At 39.4% G+C, this 18,258-nt stretch overlaps 1 protein-coding gene across 8 annotated transcripts in view; it reads right to left on the bottom strand.

The window, feature by feature from the left end:
• Positions 1–1,413: 1,413 nt before the first annotated feature.
• peli1b (pellino E3 ubiquitin protein ligase 1b) overlaps positions 1,414–18,258 on the bottom strand; it is a 33,957-nt gene continuing 17,112 nt past the window's right edge. For 3 of the 8 annotated variants that reach the window (XM_028469122.1, XM_028469118.1, XM_028469120.1), the window contains exons 2-8: positions 15,299–15,399; positions 14,231–14,535; positions 6,392–6,521; positions 5,064–5,165; positions 4,085–4,282; positions 3,766–3,954; positions 1,414–3,363 (exon numbers count right to left, since the gene is read on the bottom strand). In XM_028469122.1, coding sequence (XP_028324923.1) covers positions 2,800–3,363; positions 3,766–3,954; positions 4,085–4,282; positions 5,064–5,165; positions 6,392–6,521; positions 14,231–14,313 — 1,266 coding nt within the window. In that variant the 5' untranslated portion in view covers positions 14,314–14,535; positions 15,299–15,399 and the 3' untranslated portion in view covers positions 1,414–2,799. Of the gene's footprint in view, positions 3,364–3,765; positions 3,955–4,084; positions 4,283–5,063; positions 5,166–6,391; positions 6,522–14,230; positions 14,536–15,298; positions 15,400–15,494; positions 15,547–18,258 lie in introns of those variants that run through there. The other 5 variants (XM_028469124.1, XM_028469126.1, XM_028469123.1 and 2 more) reach the window with 3 other exon arrangements.

Raw genomic sequence — 18,258 nt, 5'->3', positions numbered from 1 at the left:
GGTGAAATAAGCAGGTGTTTATAGAGGAAAAAGAAGGTGCGTTCACATAGAACGCACCTTCAGTGACTATAGTCACTTAAATCACCCGTGATTAGTCACACTTTTTGGTGATTTCATCACTTCTTCTACAGCCGTACGTTTACAGCTGTTATAGACAGCGCTACTCGTACTACGGTTTAAATGCTCAACTTACGGACTTTCTAAAGGACGAGTTCACTCAAAATGTAATAATTTAAAAGGAGTATTCCACTTTCATTTAGTAAGTGTGTAGCCCTCCCACTGCAGTGGTTATGAAGACAGTGACGGCCGCTTGATGTCGCATCATTTATATTGATTTTTAATGTAATGTCGTTTGGACGTCCTAAAAAACATGACAAAGTTGGAATTGAACCCCAGACTCTATGCTCCCTAGTGCACTTCCTTACCCTCTGCCCCACCATGACTTTCAGACTATTGAACCAACTCTACGGTTGATGACTACATCCAGCTGTAGTACAGTACAAAATCACGTAAAGTAAACGCTGTGCCTTAAATGTGTATTCATTTAAATGACTACAGACGTCAGGAGACATTTTAATGTAGATCAACCTCTCAGTGACTTTCCATAAATGCTCTGTAAACATTAGTCATGATGTGAGCACGTCTGTGGTGCGTGAAGTTACAAATCTGTGGTCAAGGTAAATTAAAGTGTTCCTTGAGAAGTGGTGTTCAGGTGGGCGGAGCCAGGGTTTCTTAGACAAAACACGCCAGTGAGCAGGTTCAGTTCGCGGAGATTGTTACCATGGTGACATACTCAGAGAAAAACATACCTCGCCTTCAGGAATGGGATACTCAGATTTGAACTCAATCGAGCCCCAAAATACTCAGAGTTTGAACATAACCCACTTTCTAGAACATCGCTCTGGTGCCTCGTGTTAACTGGTGACTGAGCCCAAGTTTCAGCTGGTGGTCAATAGGTAAACTGGTCACCAGTTTCACCAAAACACCTCTGTAACATATATATAAATATCCTTATTATTTATATATTATATAATTATGTCTTTATAGGAGCCAGTCTGTGCTAACATAGTCAATAAATAACCAGGAGAACATGCAAACTCCCCTGTAGGTGGACCACAACCCAACTCATTCTGTAGGGTTTGCATGTTCTCCCCAACGAGTGCAACACACACGTGACAAAGTGTGTGTGTATGTGTGTGTGTGTTAACCTGAGTTTGACTGCTACACACTCAGAGGGGCGGGACTTCCTGCAGCCCAAGCAAATAAAACTTCATATGCTCGAGTGAGTGGGACTTTTCAAAATAAAATGCAGCAAAGCTTGTAAACATGACTTTTTGTTTTTCCAACTCACTGTTTGTCTTTTAATCTTGACATTTGATCTCACATTTAGGACTTTTATCTCATTATTACAACATTTTATTTTGAAAATCTGTTCTGTTATTTGTCTTACATTCCAATTATGACTTTATCTGTTAATTGGAAGATTTTTTATCTTGCAATTCAAAAAGACAAATACAGATAATACGCTAGACTGTGATTTTTCAAAATAAAATGTTTGTATGAACAGTGGGACTTTTATTTTGGGAGTAATACTGATTTATAAGAAAACAATGATCAGTATTATGTGTGTGTATGTGTGTGTGTGTGTGTGCTACACTTTCTCTGTAATTAAAGGGTTGGATTGGATACAGAGTCCAAAAGAACCCCGTTTCCCATAATGCATCAGGAAAACGTGTTTCGTTGCTCAGAATGTTTGTTGGTTTGAAGGAAGAGTTAAAACATGAGTGTATAAATACAGAAACACACTGAAAACGTTATGAACTTTCAAAATAAAAGCCTGGATATTGTTACTGACTCAGATAACGGATGAAGTCACATAAATAAGCACTTTAAGTTTAAATAATGTGAAGAATGGCAGTGATGGAAACTGGGATGAATACTGCGTTTCAAATAGAAACAGGAAGTTAGCGTGAGCGTCAAAAAAAGTTCCTCGTTTGGTTTCGGCGTGAAAATATAGAAATCTTTGTCGTCGTTGGTGAAAAAGCGTTACAAAGGTCACTTACAAACCAGGAAGTATGGAAGCCCGTTTAAAACCACCCAAATATCAACACAGCCAGTCATAAATACCAGATCAAAAAGTCAGTATTATGAGATACAGATTGAAAATATTAAACCACCAGAATTACCACAAGATCAGAATTACAGTATTTTATCTTATTTCACATTTTGTATCTTGTAAGCTGTTGTTTTTAATGTCTTTATCTCAAAATTATGATTTAGCTCCTAATTATGACTTTTACCCTCTTTATTCTGAATGTATGATAGAATTATGACTTATAAACATTTTAATCTCATTATGAAATTTGTAAATGTTAATCATGACTTTTTAAGTAAAAAGTGACTTTTGTCACTTGCAATTCAGAGAAAAAAACGACTTTGCTCGAGGGCGTGTGGAATCATGGATTTGTTACTTTATATCTTATAATTTCTACTTTGTATTTTATATTTCAGGCTTTTTTATGACATATCTAATAATGTCACATTATTATGAGAGCAAATGAGTCATTCTGATTATAAAAGCCATGGAATTGACTTTCTTCCTCATTATTATGACTTTAGTATCTCGTATTTATGACTTTCATTGTGTATTAATGATATTTGATCTCTGGATGATGACTTGCCATGTGTGTTTTTTTTTTTTTGTTCCAGTGGTGAAAACATCCCCCCCAGAGCCCATCAGTCCATTCAGAGTGTTCCTGTCCACCGGGGGGCCCCGCTGCTGCTGCTGCTGCTGCTGAACTAGTCGAGCGGCCCCTGGAAGATGAGTCTGACGAAGCCGTGCTCTCCGTTCAGCTGCTGAGCGCAGAACGGGCAGGCGGCGTGGAAGGTGTGCGTGCCGTGTGGCAGAGGGATCTGACTCCAGAAGCTCGCCGTCTTCTCGGAGCACACGTGTCCGCAGGGGCTGAAGGCGTGCGTGGGCGGGGCCGCGTCCACGTAGAACGCCGCCTCGCAACCCAGCCACAGCGGCACGTAGGGGCCCCTCGTGCGGCACATGGGGCACTCGCGGCTGCAGCGCTCCTCGCGCCGGTTCCCCCAGTCGTGGTATCCGTGCACGTGGCCACACTGCAGGTAGACCCACGGCTGCTTCTCGTCGGGCGTGTCTTTGCGGCGCATGGACGGGAACGCCAGCGTGTTGAAGCCCACGGGACACTGGGGCCGCGCCGCGTTGATCTCCTGACGCAGCGCCTCCAGGTGTTTGACGGTGGGAGTGCGTGAGAGGCCGTCGGCCGTACGGAACAGCAGCGTCGCACCGCACAGGTCGATGAGAGAACCGTCCAGAAGCTCCTGAGACTCCGCCTCCACCTGACACACAGACGCACAGCAGAGACACATGCACGGTCACTTATTGATTATTGATTAATGATCAATCATTATTACTTCATTTAGGAGCTTTACACAAGTACGCGTGAAACTAAAGTCATGTAAGACAGAAGCAGATCTACTCTGTATACATCTATAACAAAGGAACAGACCTATTCTTTATATCGTCTGTAATGAAGGAACTTAATAGAGCTATTCTGTATATGTCTGTAACAAAAGAGCAGATCTACTCTGTTGACGAGAATACACATGAACAGATCTACTGTGTAAAAGTCTGTGACAAAGGACAGGAACAAATCTACTCTGTATACGTCTGTGACAAAAGACAAGAACAGATCTGTAATAAAATAACAGATCTGCTCAGTATTGGTCTATAACTCTCACCATCTTCCCTCTCTGCTGAGCGGAGCGTGTTTCCCTCAGAGTGAACACGTTTCCACACACAGAGATCTCCCTCCACACGCCTGGTTTGGCGTCCTGAGTGAATCCGTGTCGTGGATGCATCACTAACACCCCGTTAGTGGTGAGACCGTCCATCTGACCGTCCAGCGTCTTCCATTTAGCAGCTTTCTCCTGGAGGAGAGCGTCACACACATGATAAAACTGTTAAGTTGAGGTTTCGTTTATTCAGAAAAGGTTTTTCAGGAAAAGTTTGTAAAAACAAAAATTTCCTGTCTGGAGCTGTGTGATCAAACCTTCTCACCCCTAAGAAGATGCTCTTGGACGAGTCGAAGCCGGCGGCGTAGATGCGAGCGTTGAACGGCGGCGTGCGCTGGCACATGATGCGACAGGCGAAGCGTGAGATGGTGCTCTGCACCGACTGGGTGTCAGCGTTGCTCTGACTGCCGGCGACCGTGTCCGTCACCACGAAGTCGATCGGACTCTCCGTGGATCGACCGATCTGATGAAGAGAAGAAGAAAACATCACGTTGACCAGGGTTGGGGTCATAATTGGAACTATGTGTTGCTGTTGAAATCGTAATTGAATTGTAATTGAGTTCAGATAATTGACTTTGTAATTGTAATTAGCATGAACATCCTATAAAAAAAAACCTTCATTTACAATTTAATGAAACACAAACCTGTGGAACCATGTTACAGTTCTATGTCTTATACAATTATTAAAATATGTTGCATATAAAGTTCCAATGTCAGTTCTCTTGAGGATCATTTTCTCATTAAAAATAAATAAAATATTGGGGTACACTGACAGAAGAAAGGCTGACGCCCACACCAAAAATATTAATACCAATATTGTCATTGATTAGGAAAATTTACAAGGTGACATAGAGATCAGAAACACATTTTTAGATAATAGATAATATTTTACAGCTGTTTTAATACATAGGTGAAAACGAGCCCGTTATCATGTATTTGAACTTTAGTAATTACGAACAAAATTGTAATTGACTTTCAGGGGAAAAATAATAATTATAATTTTAGTCATAATTGGAAAAAACGCGTCACTGTAATCGTGATAGTTGTATCTGAACATAGATAACTGAAGATTGTGATTGTAAATGAAAAATGTAATTAACCCCAACCCTGATGAGCCACTGAAAACTAACCAGTGTTAGATATAAGTTAAAGATACCTGTAGTGGAAATGTATTAACAAAAAAAAAAAAAACACTGTTATAAATCCACTGGTGCCCAGTGTTACCTGGTGACTGAGGCTCTCACCTGAAACATGTCTGCGTTGCAGTCATGTGTGTATTCCACCACCACCGTCTGTACCCGGGACAGGGTGTAGGAGATACTGTGCTGGTCTTTACTGCTGATGGCCTGTGGGGAGACACACACACACGCACACACACACACACACGTACACACACACGAAATTACAGCCAGCGCTGCTACATGCAAACACCTACTATTATAGGCTACACAAATAACATCCCTTTCAAAATAAAAGCTCTAGATTGCAGAGGGTGGTTTATCATTTAGTTTGTTATACTGTGTGTGTGTGTGTGTGTGTGTGTGGGCGTGTTGCATCCAGAAACGCTGAGTATCACAATCCAATGCAGCGTGTAGGGTTTGCATGTTCTCCCCGATGACTGCAACGCACGCACACACACACACACACGAAAAAGCGTGTGCTATAATGCGTGTGTTAACCTGAATTTGACTGCTCAAAGGGGCGGGACTTCCTGCAGCCCAAGCAAATAAAATGTCAAATGCTCGAGAGTGAGAAGGACTTTCAAAATAAAATGCAGCACAGCTTGTAAATATGACTTTTTGATTTTCCAAATGAAAGTTTAACTTTTAGTCTTGACATTTGATTTCCCATTTATGACTTATATCTAGTTATTATGGCATTTTATTTTGAAAATCAGACCTTTTCTGTTAAATGTCTTTTTATGTTACAATTATGACTTTATCTGTTAATAGTTTTTTGTATCTCACATTTCAAAAACAAATAAACAGATAATGCTAGGCTGTGATTTTTCAAAATAAAATGGTTATATGAATATTGGGACTCTTATCTTGGGAGTAATACTGACTTATAAGAAAACAATAATCAATTTGTTTGTGCTCGTGTGTGTGCGCGCGCGTGTGTGTGCACGCGCTATACTTTTGCTTTCCTTGTAATTAAAGGTTCAGATTGGATACCGTCTCCAAAAAAAATACTCAGTTTCCCACAATGCATCAGGAAAAAGTGATTTGTTGCTCAAAATGTTAGTTAGTTTGAAAGAAGAGTTAAAACACAAATGTATAAATACCGAAACACACTGAAAACATTATTAACTTTCAAAATAAAAGCCTGGATATTATTACTGACTGTTAGATAAAGGATGAAACCACAAAAATAAGCACTTTGAGTTTAAATTCTGAATGGAAAGAGATGTGAAGAATGACAGTGATGGAAACTGGGATGAATACTGCGGTTTTTTCGAAATAAAATGCTTGTGTTAACATTGGGACTTTTATCTTGGTAGTCATACTGATTTATAAGAAAACAATCACTATTTGTGTGTGTGTGTGTGTGTGTGTGTGTGTGTGTGTTTTACCTTGGCAGCCTGAGGTGAGCAGGCCACATGAACCGTGCTGGGTTTTACTCCGTTCGCTTTCGGTCGTTTGCAAAGTGCAAAGCGGCTTTTACGCCGACCTCGGTCACCATTGGGCAGAGAGCCATTGTACCTACACACACACACACACACGTACACACACAAAGGGGGAACAATGGAGCATTATTTTGCGTGCAGCTGCATAATACCCTGGAAAAAAGAGTCATTGTGGAACAGGCTGGAGGCGTTTCTGTTCCCTCCCTTCTCACCCCGAGAACTCCCAGATGCACACAAACAACACACATACACAACACACAAACATTAGCTCACACTTTTCATACATCGACACACACACACACACAGCTGTCCTGCAAACACAACTTTAGAAAGTCAGAGACAAACACAGGCTCATTTAGAGCCACAACTGTAAACAGAGGCGTTCCCTCACACTGAAACCAGTCTGTGTGTGTGTGTGCGTGTGTGCGTGTGTGTGTGTGTATGTGTGTGTGTGTGTGTGTGCATACACTACGTGCATTTATATTACAGCACACCAGCAGTGTGTTTGAACGAGACCTTCTGGACTTTTTGTATTTTAATGATGCATCAAAAGTATTTTTATTAAAACTAATGTGAGAACTCAATCAATCAATCAATCTTTATTTGTATAGCGCCAAATCATAACCAATGGTATCTCAAGACACTTTACAGTAGAGCAGTCTTAAGGACGGACTCTTCATTTTATGGATACACACATATGCATATATACGTATATACACATACATATGTATCTCACACCCAACATGAATTCATCATGGCGGCAAGGAAAACCTTCTGTTAAGCAGCAGGAACCTTGTGTGGATCCCATTCCTATGATGAACAGCCATCCACGTTATGCTGTGTTGGGTGTGTGCAGAGGAAAGGGTGGAGACAGAGTTGTTGAGTCTCTGTAACTCCACACTGAGGATCCCACGGACCTGCAAGACAAAAGCCAGAAGGAGTACAGGAGCAAACACACAAGGGAAGAAGCAGACATAGAGGGAGTGTTTGAGAGAGGAATGGGACCCTCTCCGGTCCCTCTCTAACCTAAATGACCTCTCTCTTAACGCCCTCTCCAACCTCTCTCCAACCGAGCATGCCAGACCCCCCCCCCCCCCGGCAGTCTATGCCTATTGCATCTTAATTATGAGCTATGAGCTGGTTCCTAACTAAAAGCTTTACCAAAGAGGAATGTTTTGAGCCTAACCTTAAAGGTAGAGAGGGTGTCTGCCCCCCGAACCGTGGTTGGTAGATGGTTCCTGAGAAGTGGGGCCTGATAACTGAAAGCTCTTCCTCCTATACTACTTTTAGAGACAAATGGAACAATGAGTAGTCCAGCATTTTGAGAGCGTAGTGCTCTGGGGGGATTGTATGGCACTACAAGCTCCTTGAGATAGACTGGTGCCTGTCCATTTAGGGCTTTATAAGTGAGAAGAAGAATCTTGAATTCTATTCTATATTTTATGGGAAGCCAATGCAGAGAGGCTAATACAGGAGTAATGTGATCTCTTCTCCTAGTTTTAGTCAGTACACGTGCTGCAGCATTTTGAACCAGCTGAAGTGTCTTAAGCGACTTGCTCGGGCAGCCTGCTAAAAGAGAATTACAATAATCCAGTCGAGAGGTAACAAAAGCATGAACTAGCTTTTCGGCGTCGCTCTGAGACAGGATAGATCTGATTTTAGCAATGTTACGGAGATGAAAGAAGGCAGTTCTTGAAGTTTGTTTTATGTGAGAGTTGAAGGATAAATCTTGATCAAATAGAACCCCAAGGTTTCTAACAGTTGTGCTTCGTGCCAGAGTAATGCCATCTAGGGCAGTTAGGCTAGCATAGGTTTCTCTAAGGTGTCGTGGGCCCAGTACAATGACCTCAGTCTTGTCTGAGTTGAGAAGAAGAAAATTTTGGTCCATCCAGGCCCTAATGTCCTTTAGACAGGCCTCAAGTTTAGATAGCTGATTTGTCTCACCTGGCTTCATTGATACATACAGTTGGGTATCATCAGCATAGCAGTGAAAGTTAACAGAGTATTTTCTCATAACATTACCAAGGGGGAGCATATAAATACAGAAGAGGATTGGACCCAGCACAGAGCCCTGAGGAACCCCGTAGCTTACTTTAGTGTACACAGAAGACTTATTATTCACGTGTACAAACTGGTACCTATCAGATAGATAGGACTTAAACCAGTTTAGGGCAGTCCCTGTGATTCCAAGCAATTCCTCTAATCTCTCTAGTAGAATATAGTGATCTATTGTGTCAAAAGCTGCACTAAGATCTAATAAAACCAGCACTGAGAGTCGTCCTTCATCTGAAGCCCAGAGTAGATCATTAGTTACTTTAACTAAAGCAGTCACTGTGCTGTGTTGAGCTCTATAACCTGACTGGAAGTCCTCGAACAGGTTGTTGTTTTGAAGGAAGTCACAGAGCTGAGCCGCCACAACTTTCTCAAGAATCTTTGAAATAAAAGGAAGATTAGATATAGGCCTGTAGTTTGCTAAAGTGCTGGAATCAAGAGTAGGTTTTTTGAGAAGGGGTTTGATTACAGCTACTTTAAAGGACTGTGGCACGTAGCCTATTGATAGGGATATATTTATTGTCTCCAACAAAGATGGGCAGACTAGGGGAACAACTTCTTTAAACAGCTTAGTTGGGATCGGATCTGAAAGGCAGGTCGATGGTTTGGAGGATGAAATAATAGAGTTAAGTTCCTGAAGTCCTATATGTGTGAAACAGTTTAGGTTAGGCCTATTTACATTTAATGGTACAGCAGGCCCAGGTGAAGGCAGGGAGTGGCTAATTTTATCTCTAATCTTGTGAATTTTATCGTTAAAAAATGTCATAAAGTCCTCACAGCTGAGGGCTAGAGGAATCATGGGCTAAATAGAGCTCTGACTTTGTGTTAGCCTGGCTACAGTGCTGAAAAGGTACCTCGGATTATTTTTATTTTCTTCAATTAGTGAGGAGTAGAATGTAGATTGAGTATGTCGTAAGGCTGTCATGTATTTACTATGGCTTTCTTGCCAGAGTATTCGTGACTCCTCTGTTTTATTGGAGCGCCACATTCTCTCTAATTTACGGGTTGTTTGTTTAAGTGTGCGAGTTTCAGGGCTAAACCACGGAGCTTTCCTCTGACGTTTAATAGTTTTTTCCCTCAATGGGGCAATTGAGTCCAAGGTGGATTTTAGTAGACTAGCAGAGCTTTCGACAAGCAGATCCAGTTGAGAGGGGTTATAATTAATATCATAGTTATTTATTGGATGGTGCACTGAGTTTAAGGCAGCAGGAATGGCCTCTTTAAATTTAGCCACAGCACTATTGGACAGATTTCTACTCGTAACTATTTTATTGCACAGTGCGAGATCCTCTAGGATAATGTTAAAAGATATTAAAAAGTGATCTGATAGCAGAGGATTTTCAGGGTAGACTTTTAGTTCATTAATATCAAGGCCATATGTTAGAACAAGATCAAGAGTATGATTTAAACGATGAGTAGCTTCATTAATAGTTTGAAAAAAGCCAACTGAGTCTATTAGGGTCATAAAGGCTGAGCTCAGGCTATCACTATCTTTGTCCACATGGATATTAAAATCTCCTACTATCAGTATTTTATCAGAACTGAGGACAAAGTTTGATATAAACTCAGAGAATTCTGATAGAAATTCAGAATAAGGGCCTGGAGGACGGTAAATTATCACAAATAAGACTGGCTGGCAGGTTTTTGATTCGGTATGAGATAAATTTAAAACCAGGCTTTCAAAGGAAGTGTAATTGGCCTTTGGTTTAGGATAGATTAGGAGAGAGGAATGATAAATAGCTGCTACACCACCTCCACGGCCTATGTCTCGTGGCATATGAGTATTTAAATGACTGGGAGGAGTGGCTTCATTTAAACTAACATATTCATCTTGATACAGCCATGTTTCAGTTAAACAGAATAAATCAAAGTTATTTTCTGAGATAAGGTCATTTACTAGTAGAGATTTGGATCTCAGTGATCTAACATTTAATAGAGCACATCTAATGGTTTTATGTTTTGGTGTTTCTAGATTTGAGATTTTAATTTTTTTCAGATTTTTATAATTGATAGCTCTTTTATTTGATTTTATGTTAAAATCATTGTGAAATTTGGGTCGGGGGACAGACACCGTCTCTATAAAATAATATTCATCACCATCACAACAGTTATCATGGCGATGAACACAGCTATCATAATAGCAATGGGAGGGAAACTGTCCTAAGGCAAGCGCAGAGGGGCGTGGAGGACTCCGCCTCTGTAACATGGTCTCATTCATGAGATGTCATAACAGTGACTGTGCCATGTTTTCTGATAGTAGAGATGCTCCCTCCAAAGTAGGATGGATTCCATCTCTTCCTATCAGGTTCGGTTTTCCCCAGAAGGATCTCCAATTATCAATGAAGCCCACCTCGTTTTCTGGACACCACCTCGATAGCCAGCGGTTAAATGATGACATGTCATCACTAGTCAGATTTGGTAAAGGACCAGAGAAAATTACGGAGTCCGACATTGTTTTAGCATAAGCACAAACTGATTCTCATCACTTCTATGGACGACAGCAATACACAACATGACAAACAACACACTACGCAAATAAAACAACAGCAAATCCACACAAAACAATAACAAAAATACACAAAACAACAACAAAAACACAAAAAACATTAATAAATGTACAAAATGACTCAAAAATACACACACAGCAATAAGAAATACACAAAACGATAACAAAATTTTTAAAAATGACTCGAAAAATGTAAAAATGACAACAAAATCACATGAACTACAAAATTAAACACAAAAATTTACAAAAGGCAGTAAAGAAACAAAACACCTCAAACACACCAAGAAAAATACACAAAATGACCTAAAAAATACAGAAAACTACAACAAAACACACTCACACACGCACGCACGCACGCACGCACGCACGCACGCACGCACGCACGCACGCACACACACACACACACACAAAATGGCAACAAAAACACATTAAAAAAATACACAAAAATAGACAGAAACTTAAAAAAAAGACAGAAAAAAAATACAGAAAACGGCAACAAATATACACAAAAAACACACACAAAATGACAACAAAACACACAAAATAAGTAAAAGCGTTTGGATCTGGGCAACATTTTTACACTTTTTTTCTCATTTAATATGTACAAAAATGTTAGGTGGATTCGTGGAATCCAACTAACGTCTGAAAAAACGAGACGTCTTAGTGGTTTCTAAACACACGCACACGCACACACACACAAAGTGCACACAGATGTTTGAAACGTGCACTTCACAGATCACAGCTGGAAGGAAACAAATGTCAGCCGACTGCTGCAGGGCTCAAACAGCGCTCGCAGGGTTTATGTGTAACCACGGCGACGGTGAACCAGTCACGGCAACGTTTGGAGTGTGTAACCATGGCAGGAGGAGCGTCGCCATGGGGACGTTTAGCGCTGCCATACACTGCTTTAAACTTCAGCGCTGAGAGCGTGTAAATACACGTACAATGTTATCAAACAAATGCAGGGAGGTCAAAGGTCAGCAACAAGGAGCCGAGTGTGCAGTGTGTGTGTGCAATGTGTGTGTGCAGTGTGTGTGTGTGTGCAGTGTTTGTGTGTTTTCTGCAAACACTGGTAAACTGAAGCCCGGTGAGCAGCAACCGGCCGCACACAGTAAACACAGAAAAACAGCAGTCTGAGTCACTCTGTGTCGCGTTTACACAAATTAGTGAGAGGGCGGAGTCACTTTGATTTTTACTCCCAACCCTCTCCAGGTGCTCAAACCATAGCAGAAAGACTTAAGGAATGAGACAGACTTGTAGTAAAAATATGTTAATGTTTCATTTATTCAGACGACTTTTTTCAAGGAATTTACTTTGAAATTGACTTTGATCTCCTCACATGTTTCGACTGCCAACTGTCAGTCTTCTTCAGAGGCATCTACTGATTGCTTTGATGTATCCTTACGAGGATACATTATAAGGATGGGAAAGAACTCAGCTAAAAAAATGGCTTTTTGACCACAAATTATGTTCACACTGACAGCCTTTTTTTTGAGGCTTCCGTTGATTTTTGCTGTCGTTTTGTCTCTTTTTGGAGGCTTTTCAAGGATTTTTGCTGTTTTGTCAGTTTTTGTGTGTTTTTGCTGATGCTTTTTGTGTTTTTAGAGGCTGTATTTGGTTGTCGTTTCTGCGTGTTTGTCTTTTGCATATTTTTGTTGTTCATTTGTGTGTTTTTGAAATCCTTTTTGTGTAATTTATTGTTTTTTTTTTTGCGTGTTTTTTGTTGACTAACCGATGCCTTTGTGTGTGTTTTGAAAGGGATTTTGTGTATTTGGTTGTCGTTTTGCCTATTTCTGGAGTCAGTATGTGTACTTTTGTTGTGTTTGTGTGTCATGTTGTGTATCTTTTAACCATTCGGTGGTTGTGGTTCCCAAAGCCAGACCAGTTTAAGTAAATGAAAGTCCCTCCCCTCCCTGTGAGAGGTCAAAGGTCAGAGTGTAACATCACTGTCAGGGTTAGAAGCTCTGGCAAAGCCCAGTGGAAAGAAGTGGATCAGTGTGTTCTCCTTTAGAGGCATGGAGCTGCATTTACTGCTTTCTGCTTTTTTCCCACAGGGAAAGATTTCCACGGACTAAACACGACCCAGAACAACAAACTGAGTCAGCTGTGCAACAAGTGTGTGTGTGTGTGTGTGTACATCTGCATTCCTCTGTGGAGCAGGCGGGAATGGGAGTGGAGGGAAACAAGCCTTCAGGGAATAAACAGAGGAAGTCCTTTTTTTCATATGGATTTCAACGTTCTCTCCGTCTTTGTCGTCTATTCTGTCTTTTTCTGCAATACTTTCTTCTATTTCTGAGCATCAGCTCATTGTTTACTGATATATTTACTGTTGAAGTGTCAATGAAAGCAGATGACTGGTTGCGAATATAGGATTTATCTTATCTTATACACCAATATTTGTGTTTTTTAGGTTATTTTGTGTATTTGTGTTGTCATTTTGTATGTTTTTGGAGTTGTTTTATGCATATTTCACTTTTAATATATTTTTGGTCGTTTTGTTATTGGCATTTTTTTCTTTTTTGTTGTTGATTTTTGTATTTTTATGTGTGTATATTTGTTGTTGTTTTGTATTTTTGGAGTAATTGTTTGTACATTATTTGTTTTTATGTATTTTGATGTTTTGTGTATTTTTGTAGTTGTGTTTATTTGTTGTTGTTGTTTTGTGTATATATTTTTTTGACTGTTTCTGTATTAATGTCATAATTTTGTCTTTTTGAAAAGAAAATAAGATGGGTAATATGTTTATTATGTGTAAGTTTTGTGTTTCTTTTTATGTCCACCATTGTATTCCCAACCAAACCAACATTAATAAAATAATTTTGTGCTTTTGTAGTAATTTTTTTGTATATTCCTTGTCGTTTTGGGTGTTGGATGTTGTTGTTTTGTGCATGTTTTTTTTGTCGATCTGTGTATTTATGTGATAATTCTGTATATTTATGTGATGATTCGTGTTTTTAGACTTGTTTTTTTGTACATTCTTGGTTGTTTTGTGTACTCCTATTGTTGTTTTGTGTGTTACCTTAATATTTAATGTGCTCTATACCAGACTAGTCTCACGTGTTTTGGTTATCTTAGCATGAGCAGGGTCAAAGGGTGAAGGGGCGGGGCTATGTTACCAGGTGGACTTTGTGGTTATAGGTCCAATAATTAAAGCTCCTGATTGATTGTTTTTATAAATATGATGAATTGTTGCCAGGTTAAACACAGTGAGCTCTGCTGTTTCTTACCCCAGCACGATGAGCTCTCCGTACTTCACTGGCACTTTGGTGGAGGCGGTGGTGGAGATGTTTTCCTGCTCCGGGGAGTACATCGGATACGTTGGACAGACGGAGGAGGAACAAAGGGTGTGGTGTGACAGGGGGATTGAAGGAAGGAAGGAAAGAAAGGAAGGAAGAGAGGAGGAGGAGGTGATGATGATGGAAGGATCACGGCGGGGGGAAAGGAGGAGAAGGAAAGGGGAAAGGTCAGCCGAGCCTCAGCTCCAGCCTCTCATGCTTTGGTGTCTGTCCGAGGCAGCGACGATTGTTCTGCCCTGAGGAGACAAACAGGGATTAAAACAGATTAGCCTGTTTACTCCTCTGGCAGCACATCGGATTATTAAACGTTTGACATTATTTCACTATGGAGCTCTCATCAGGGCTTTTATGACCTGTCATCTTTTACTGACCACGTGATCAATGAACACTCATGTTTGGTCTGAGAAGGAAGATAACGCCAGATGTTCTGCTTCGTTAGCTTTAGCGGCATGAAACTGCTTTCTATGTACGTCCAAAAGTCATCTGATTCTCACCAACCATGCTGTTACCAGAGCCGTATAAAGAGAAAGTTGCTTCAACTCCGTTCACTCCAATGGTTTGTTTTTTTTTTTTTTTTACAGCAATGGCGGCTCATGGAGCCTCACAATTGTTCCCGGAAGTGACATTTTGGACTTCAGTTGTCGCAACTCTCTCTCTCTACGGCTCTGGCTGATCCCTATATACTATACTAGTATGATTAGGATAATCAGCGTTCCTACTGAAGTATTCTTCCAACTATCCCTAAACCTACAACGACAAAAACCTGAATCACACTGAGGCTAAATATCTCTGTTGATTCTCCACCTTTACTTTGAAAGTTCTGAAATCATTTTAAGTGAGAAAGTGACCAAGTAGAATATCAACATGTGCTCATTTCATCCATAAAACTCACGTAGACACATTTCATGCCGACATTTAAAAGATTTTTGAGACCCTCCATTGTGCTACTCACTAAACTATTCAGTCACATCTTTTCAGGAAATATACTTTGAAATTTACTTTGATCTGCTGACAACTGTCAGTCTTCCTCCTCACCCGGTGGTAGACCATTGGGTGACAGGGGGCGTGGTCACACACATCAGAGCGATCAGCAGACACCTCTGAGGAAGACAGACAGTTGGCAGTCGAAAAATGTCAGAAGATCAAAGTAAATTTCCTGTAAAAATAAACTTTTCTGAATAAATGAAAGCTTAACTGTATTTTTGTCGCCTTTTTGTGTGAATTTGGAGTCGTGGCCCGAGTGGAGTCAACGAAGCTTTAAGCTCGAGTACAAAGACGTTTTCCACTTTGTTCCGTGAACTAAAGACGTGTATTTCAGTCAATGCAAAGCCAGATGTTCTTGACTATTCCCTTTTAATATAAAAGCATCAGTAATTTGTGGTTAGGTAACAGCATGAGGGGGAAACACTAACGAGAACGACAGTATTATGGATTATCCCACACACGGTGAAAAGCTGACGTCTCTCACACACGTGTGAGATGTACGTGTGTGTCTAAGCTTTCCTCCCAGCCTGGCGTGGCCTCTTGCCAGCAGCTGCTTAGCTACGACACACACACACACACACAGTCCTACAACAATGGACACTCGGGGTCAGACTGTGTAAAAGCAGGGATGACAACTTCACACCTTCACAGGGACTTTGTTAAAGTTTACTGTAGCAACACACGGACGACATCTGCCAGCAGTTCATCAGCAAACACACACGTTAGCACGGACAGAAGGAAACAGCTGGGATTCATGCAGCAGGGACAGCTGAGTGAAAGCAGCGCTCCCATAACCATCATTATTAGCTACAAAGGACCATAAATTACAACCAAAATGTTCACTTTTAACCAAAATATAAAGTATTTTTACATGATGAATGAGAAAGTGCATCATTTATAATCTTTAAATGTACAAAATGCAGTTTATACTTGATTTATTGGTCAAATACTTGAATTTCCGACAGGGCTTTAGAAGAGAAACGCTCAGTGAACCTTTCACATAAAACTTTCAAAACAAAGTTTAGTGTCTCTCTTCCAACATTTAGACACGATAAGTCATAATTATTTTATTTTATTAAAAAAAATTGTTTCCAACACCAAAATAAAAAACAAATAAATAATAAGTATTTCCTCTTCATCTGTGTCAGGAAAGCTTTTCTTTGTAAATTATGCGTAATTTATTTTTTTGGTAAGAAAAACTAATTGTTTTTAAACTTATAAAAGATCCTTAAAATTCTTTCCCACTACTTTAAATTAAAAAAAAAAAAAAAACATATAAAATATATATATATATATATATATATATATATATATATATATATATATATATATATATTTAAAAAGAAAAAAAAAAAGATTTCTGCAAAGAAGAAAATGACAATTTAAAAAAGTTACTTTTGTGCGGGAAGTAATTTTGTTTCTTTTTTTTATGTTTTATTGAGAAATTAAATATATTTTTGACACAGATTTATGTATTTATTTTTCAAATGTATAAATGTGTTACTAGCCATGAAGGGACAAAAACTGATTAAAAACAAAATTTTTAAAAAGTTTTAAAAAGAAATGACAATTTCCCAAAATAAAAGTTTCTTAAAAAAAAAGTTCCTGTAAAAAAAACAAGTTTATTCTCAAAATGACCTTCAAAAACAGATAAAAAAGTAATAAAAAATATATTAACATTTATTATTATTATATATTTTTATTTTAAAAATGTAATCCTTAAACAGAAAATACAAAGAAGTATTTATTAAAAAGAAACCAATACATTTTTTTCTTTGTTTTGTTTCTTTTTAACTCAAAGTAACAGTATTTTTGCCAACACAAAAGATACATATTTGACACTTATTTGAAAAAAATACATAAAAACAGTTTACCAAATATAAAAAAAATAGCTTCATTTTTGGCTTCCTTTCTTTCAGGAACTAATTTAATATCTCTTTGTTTATTAAACAAAAATGTATTTTCCTGACACAGGAAAGAAAAGGCAAATATTTGAAGTAATATTATAATAACAATATCCTCGACAAAATGTTTGTGCACGTTGGTCACAAAATGTGTGAGAGCAGGACAAACAAGGACGTGATGAGACACAGAATCCAGCAGGAAACCAAGCCGACCCCGTGAGCAGCGAGGCCTCCTCATTACTGTAAAGTGGTAATAAAAGCCTCCTCCTGCTGAAGTGGGTCAGCCCATCAATAAATGATCCAGCTCAGGAGGAGGCTTTGATTGTGAGGAAACACCGCTCAGCAAAATGATATTCAAGAATCCAGCTTTTGTTTCAGACAAGCGTCAAAAATATCTGTTGCATAAAGGCCAGTGTTTAACGTCAAGACTCAAGTTAGATGATTTAAATGGCTGTAAAACATCCTGAAATCATACCAAACATGCCAATTATGGTTATAAATATGAGTGTAAGTAGGCATAATAAAGCTGTGGAAATGAGACTTTTGAACAATATAAAAAGGTGTGACATTACCTAAAAGCTTAAATGCTAAAAACTGTTTGTCCACATGCAGCTCTCGGTTCTAATTTAGTGGAACCCACAAAACAAACTCCTAAAATCACACCAAAGTGGATCAGAAACTTCCACTTCCCTGATTACTACAGGGAAAGCTGAAGAAGCGGCACGTCCAAACAAACCCAGGAAAGACCGAGTTGGAGCAGATGGATGTAATAACTGACGCCACGTTTTAAAGTCAGCATTTAAATAGGTTTCATTGGCTATAAACAACCTTTTCCACCACTAAATGGTTTGCAGCACTGGGTCAAAGCACTGAAGCTAAACCGGATTAGAAACCAAATGTGAAACATGCTGTCAGCTGATCCCACCATCACTCAGATGCTTCCTAATGTTTTTAACGGCTCGGTTTAACAAAAAGAAATTATACGCAATACAATGTCAACTCTCGTACGTGGCCGTAAGATATGCATGTACATGACATGCTTTGGAACATTACACGCTTTAAAGCAGATAT

Source organism: Gouania willdenowi, chromosome 15 (assembly GCF_900634775.1).
Source record: "Gouania willdenowi chromosome 15, fGouWil2.1, whole genome shotgun sequence".
In the NCBI taxonomy this organism is placed as follows: domain Eukaryota; kingdom Metazoa; phylum Chordata; class Actinopteri; order Blenniiformes; family Gobiesocidae; genus Gouania; species Gouania willdenowi.
The sequence above is the reverse complement of the archived record's forward strand: the minus strand, read 5'-3'. Positions and strand labels throughout refer to the sequence as shown.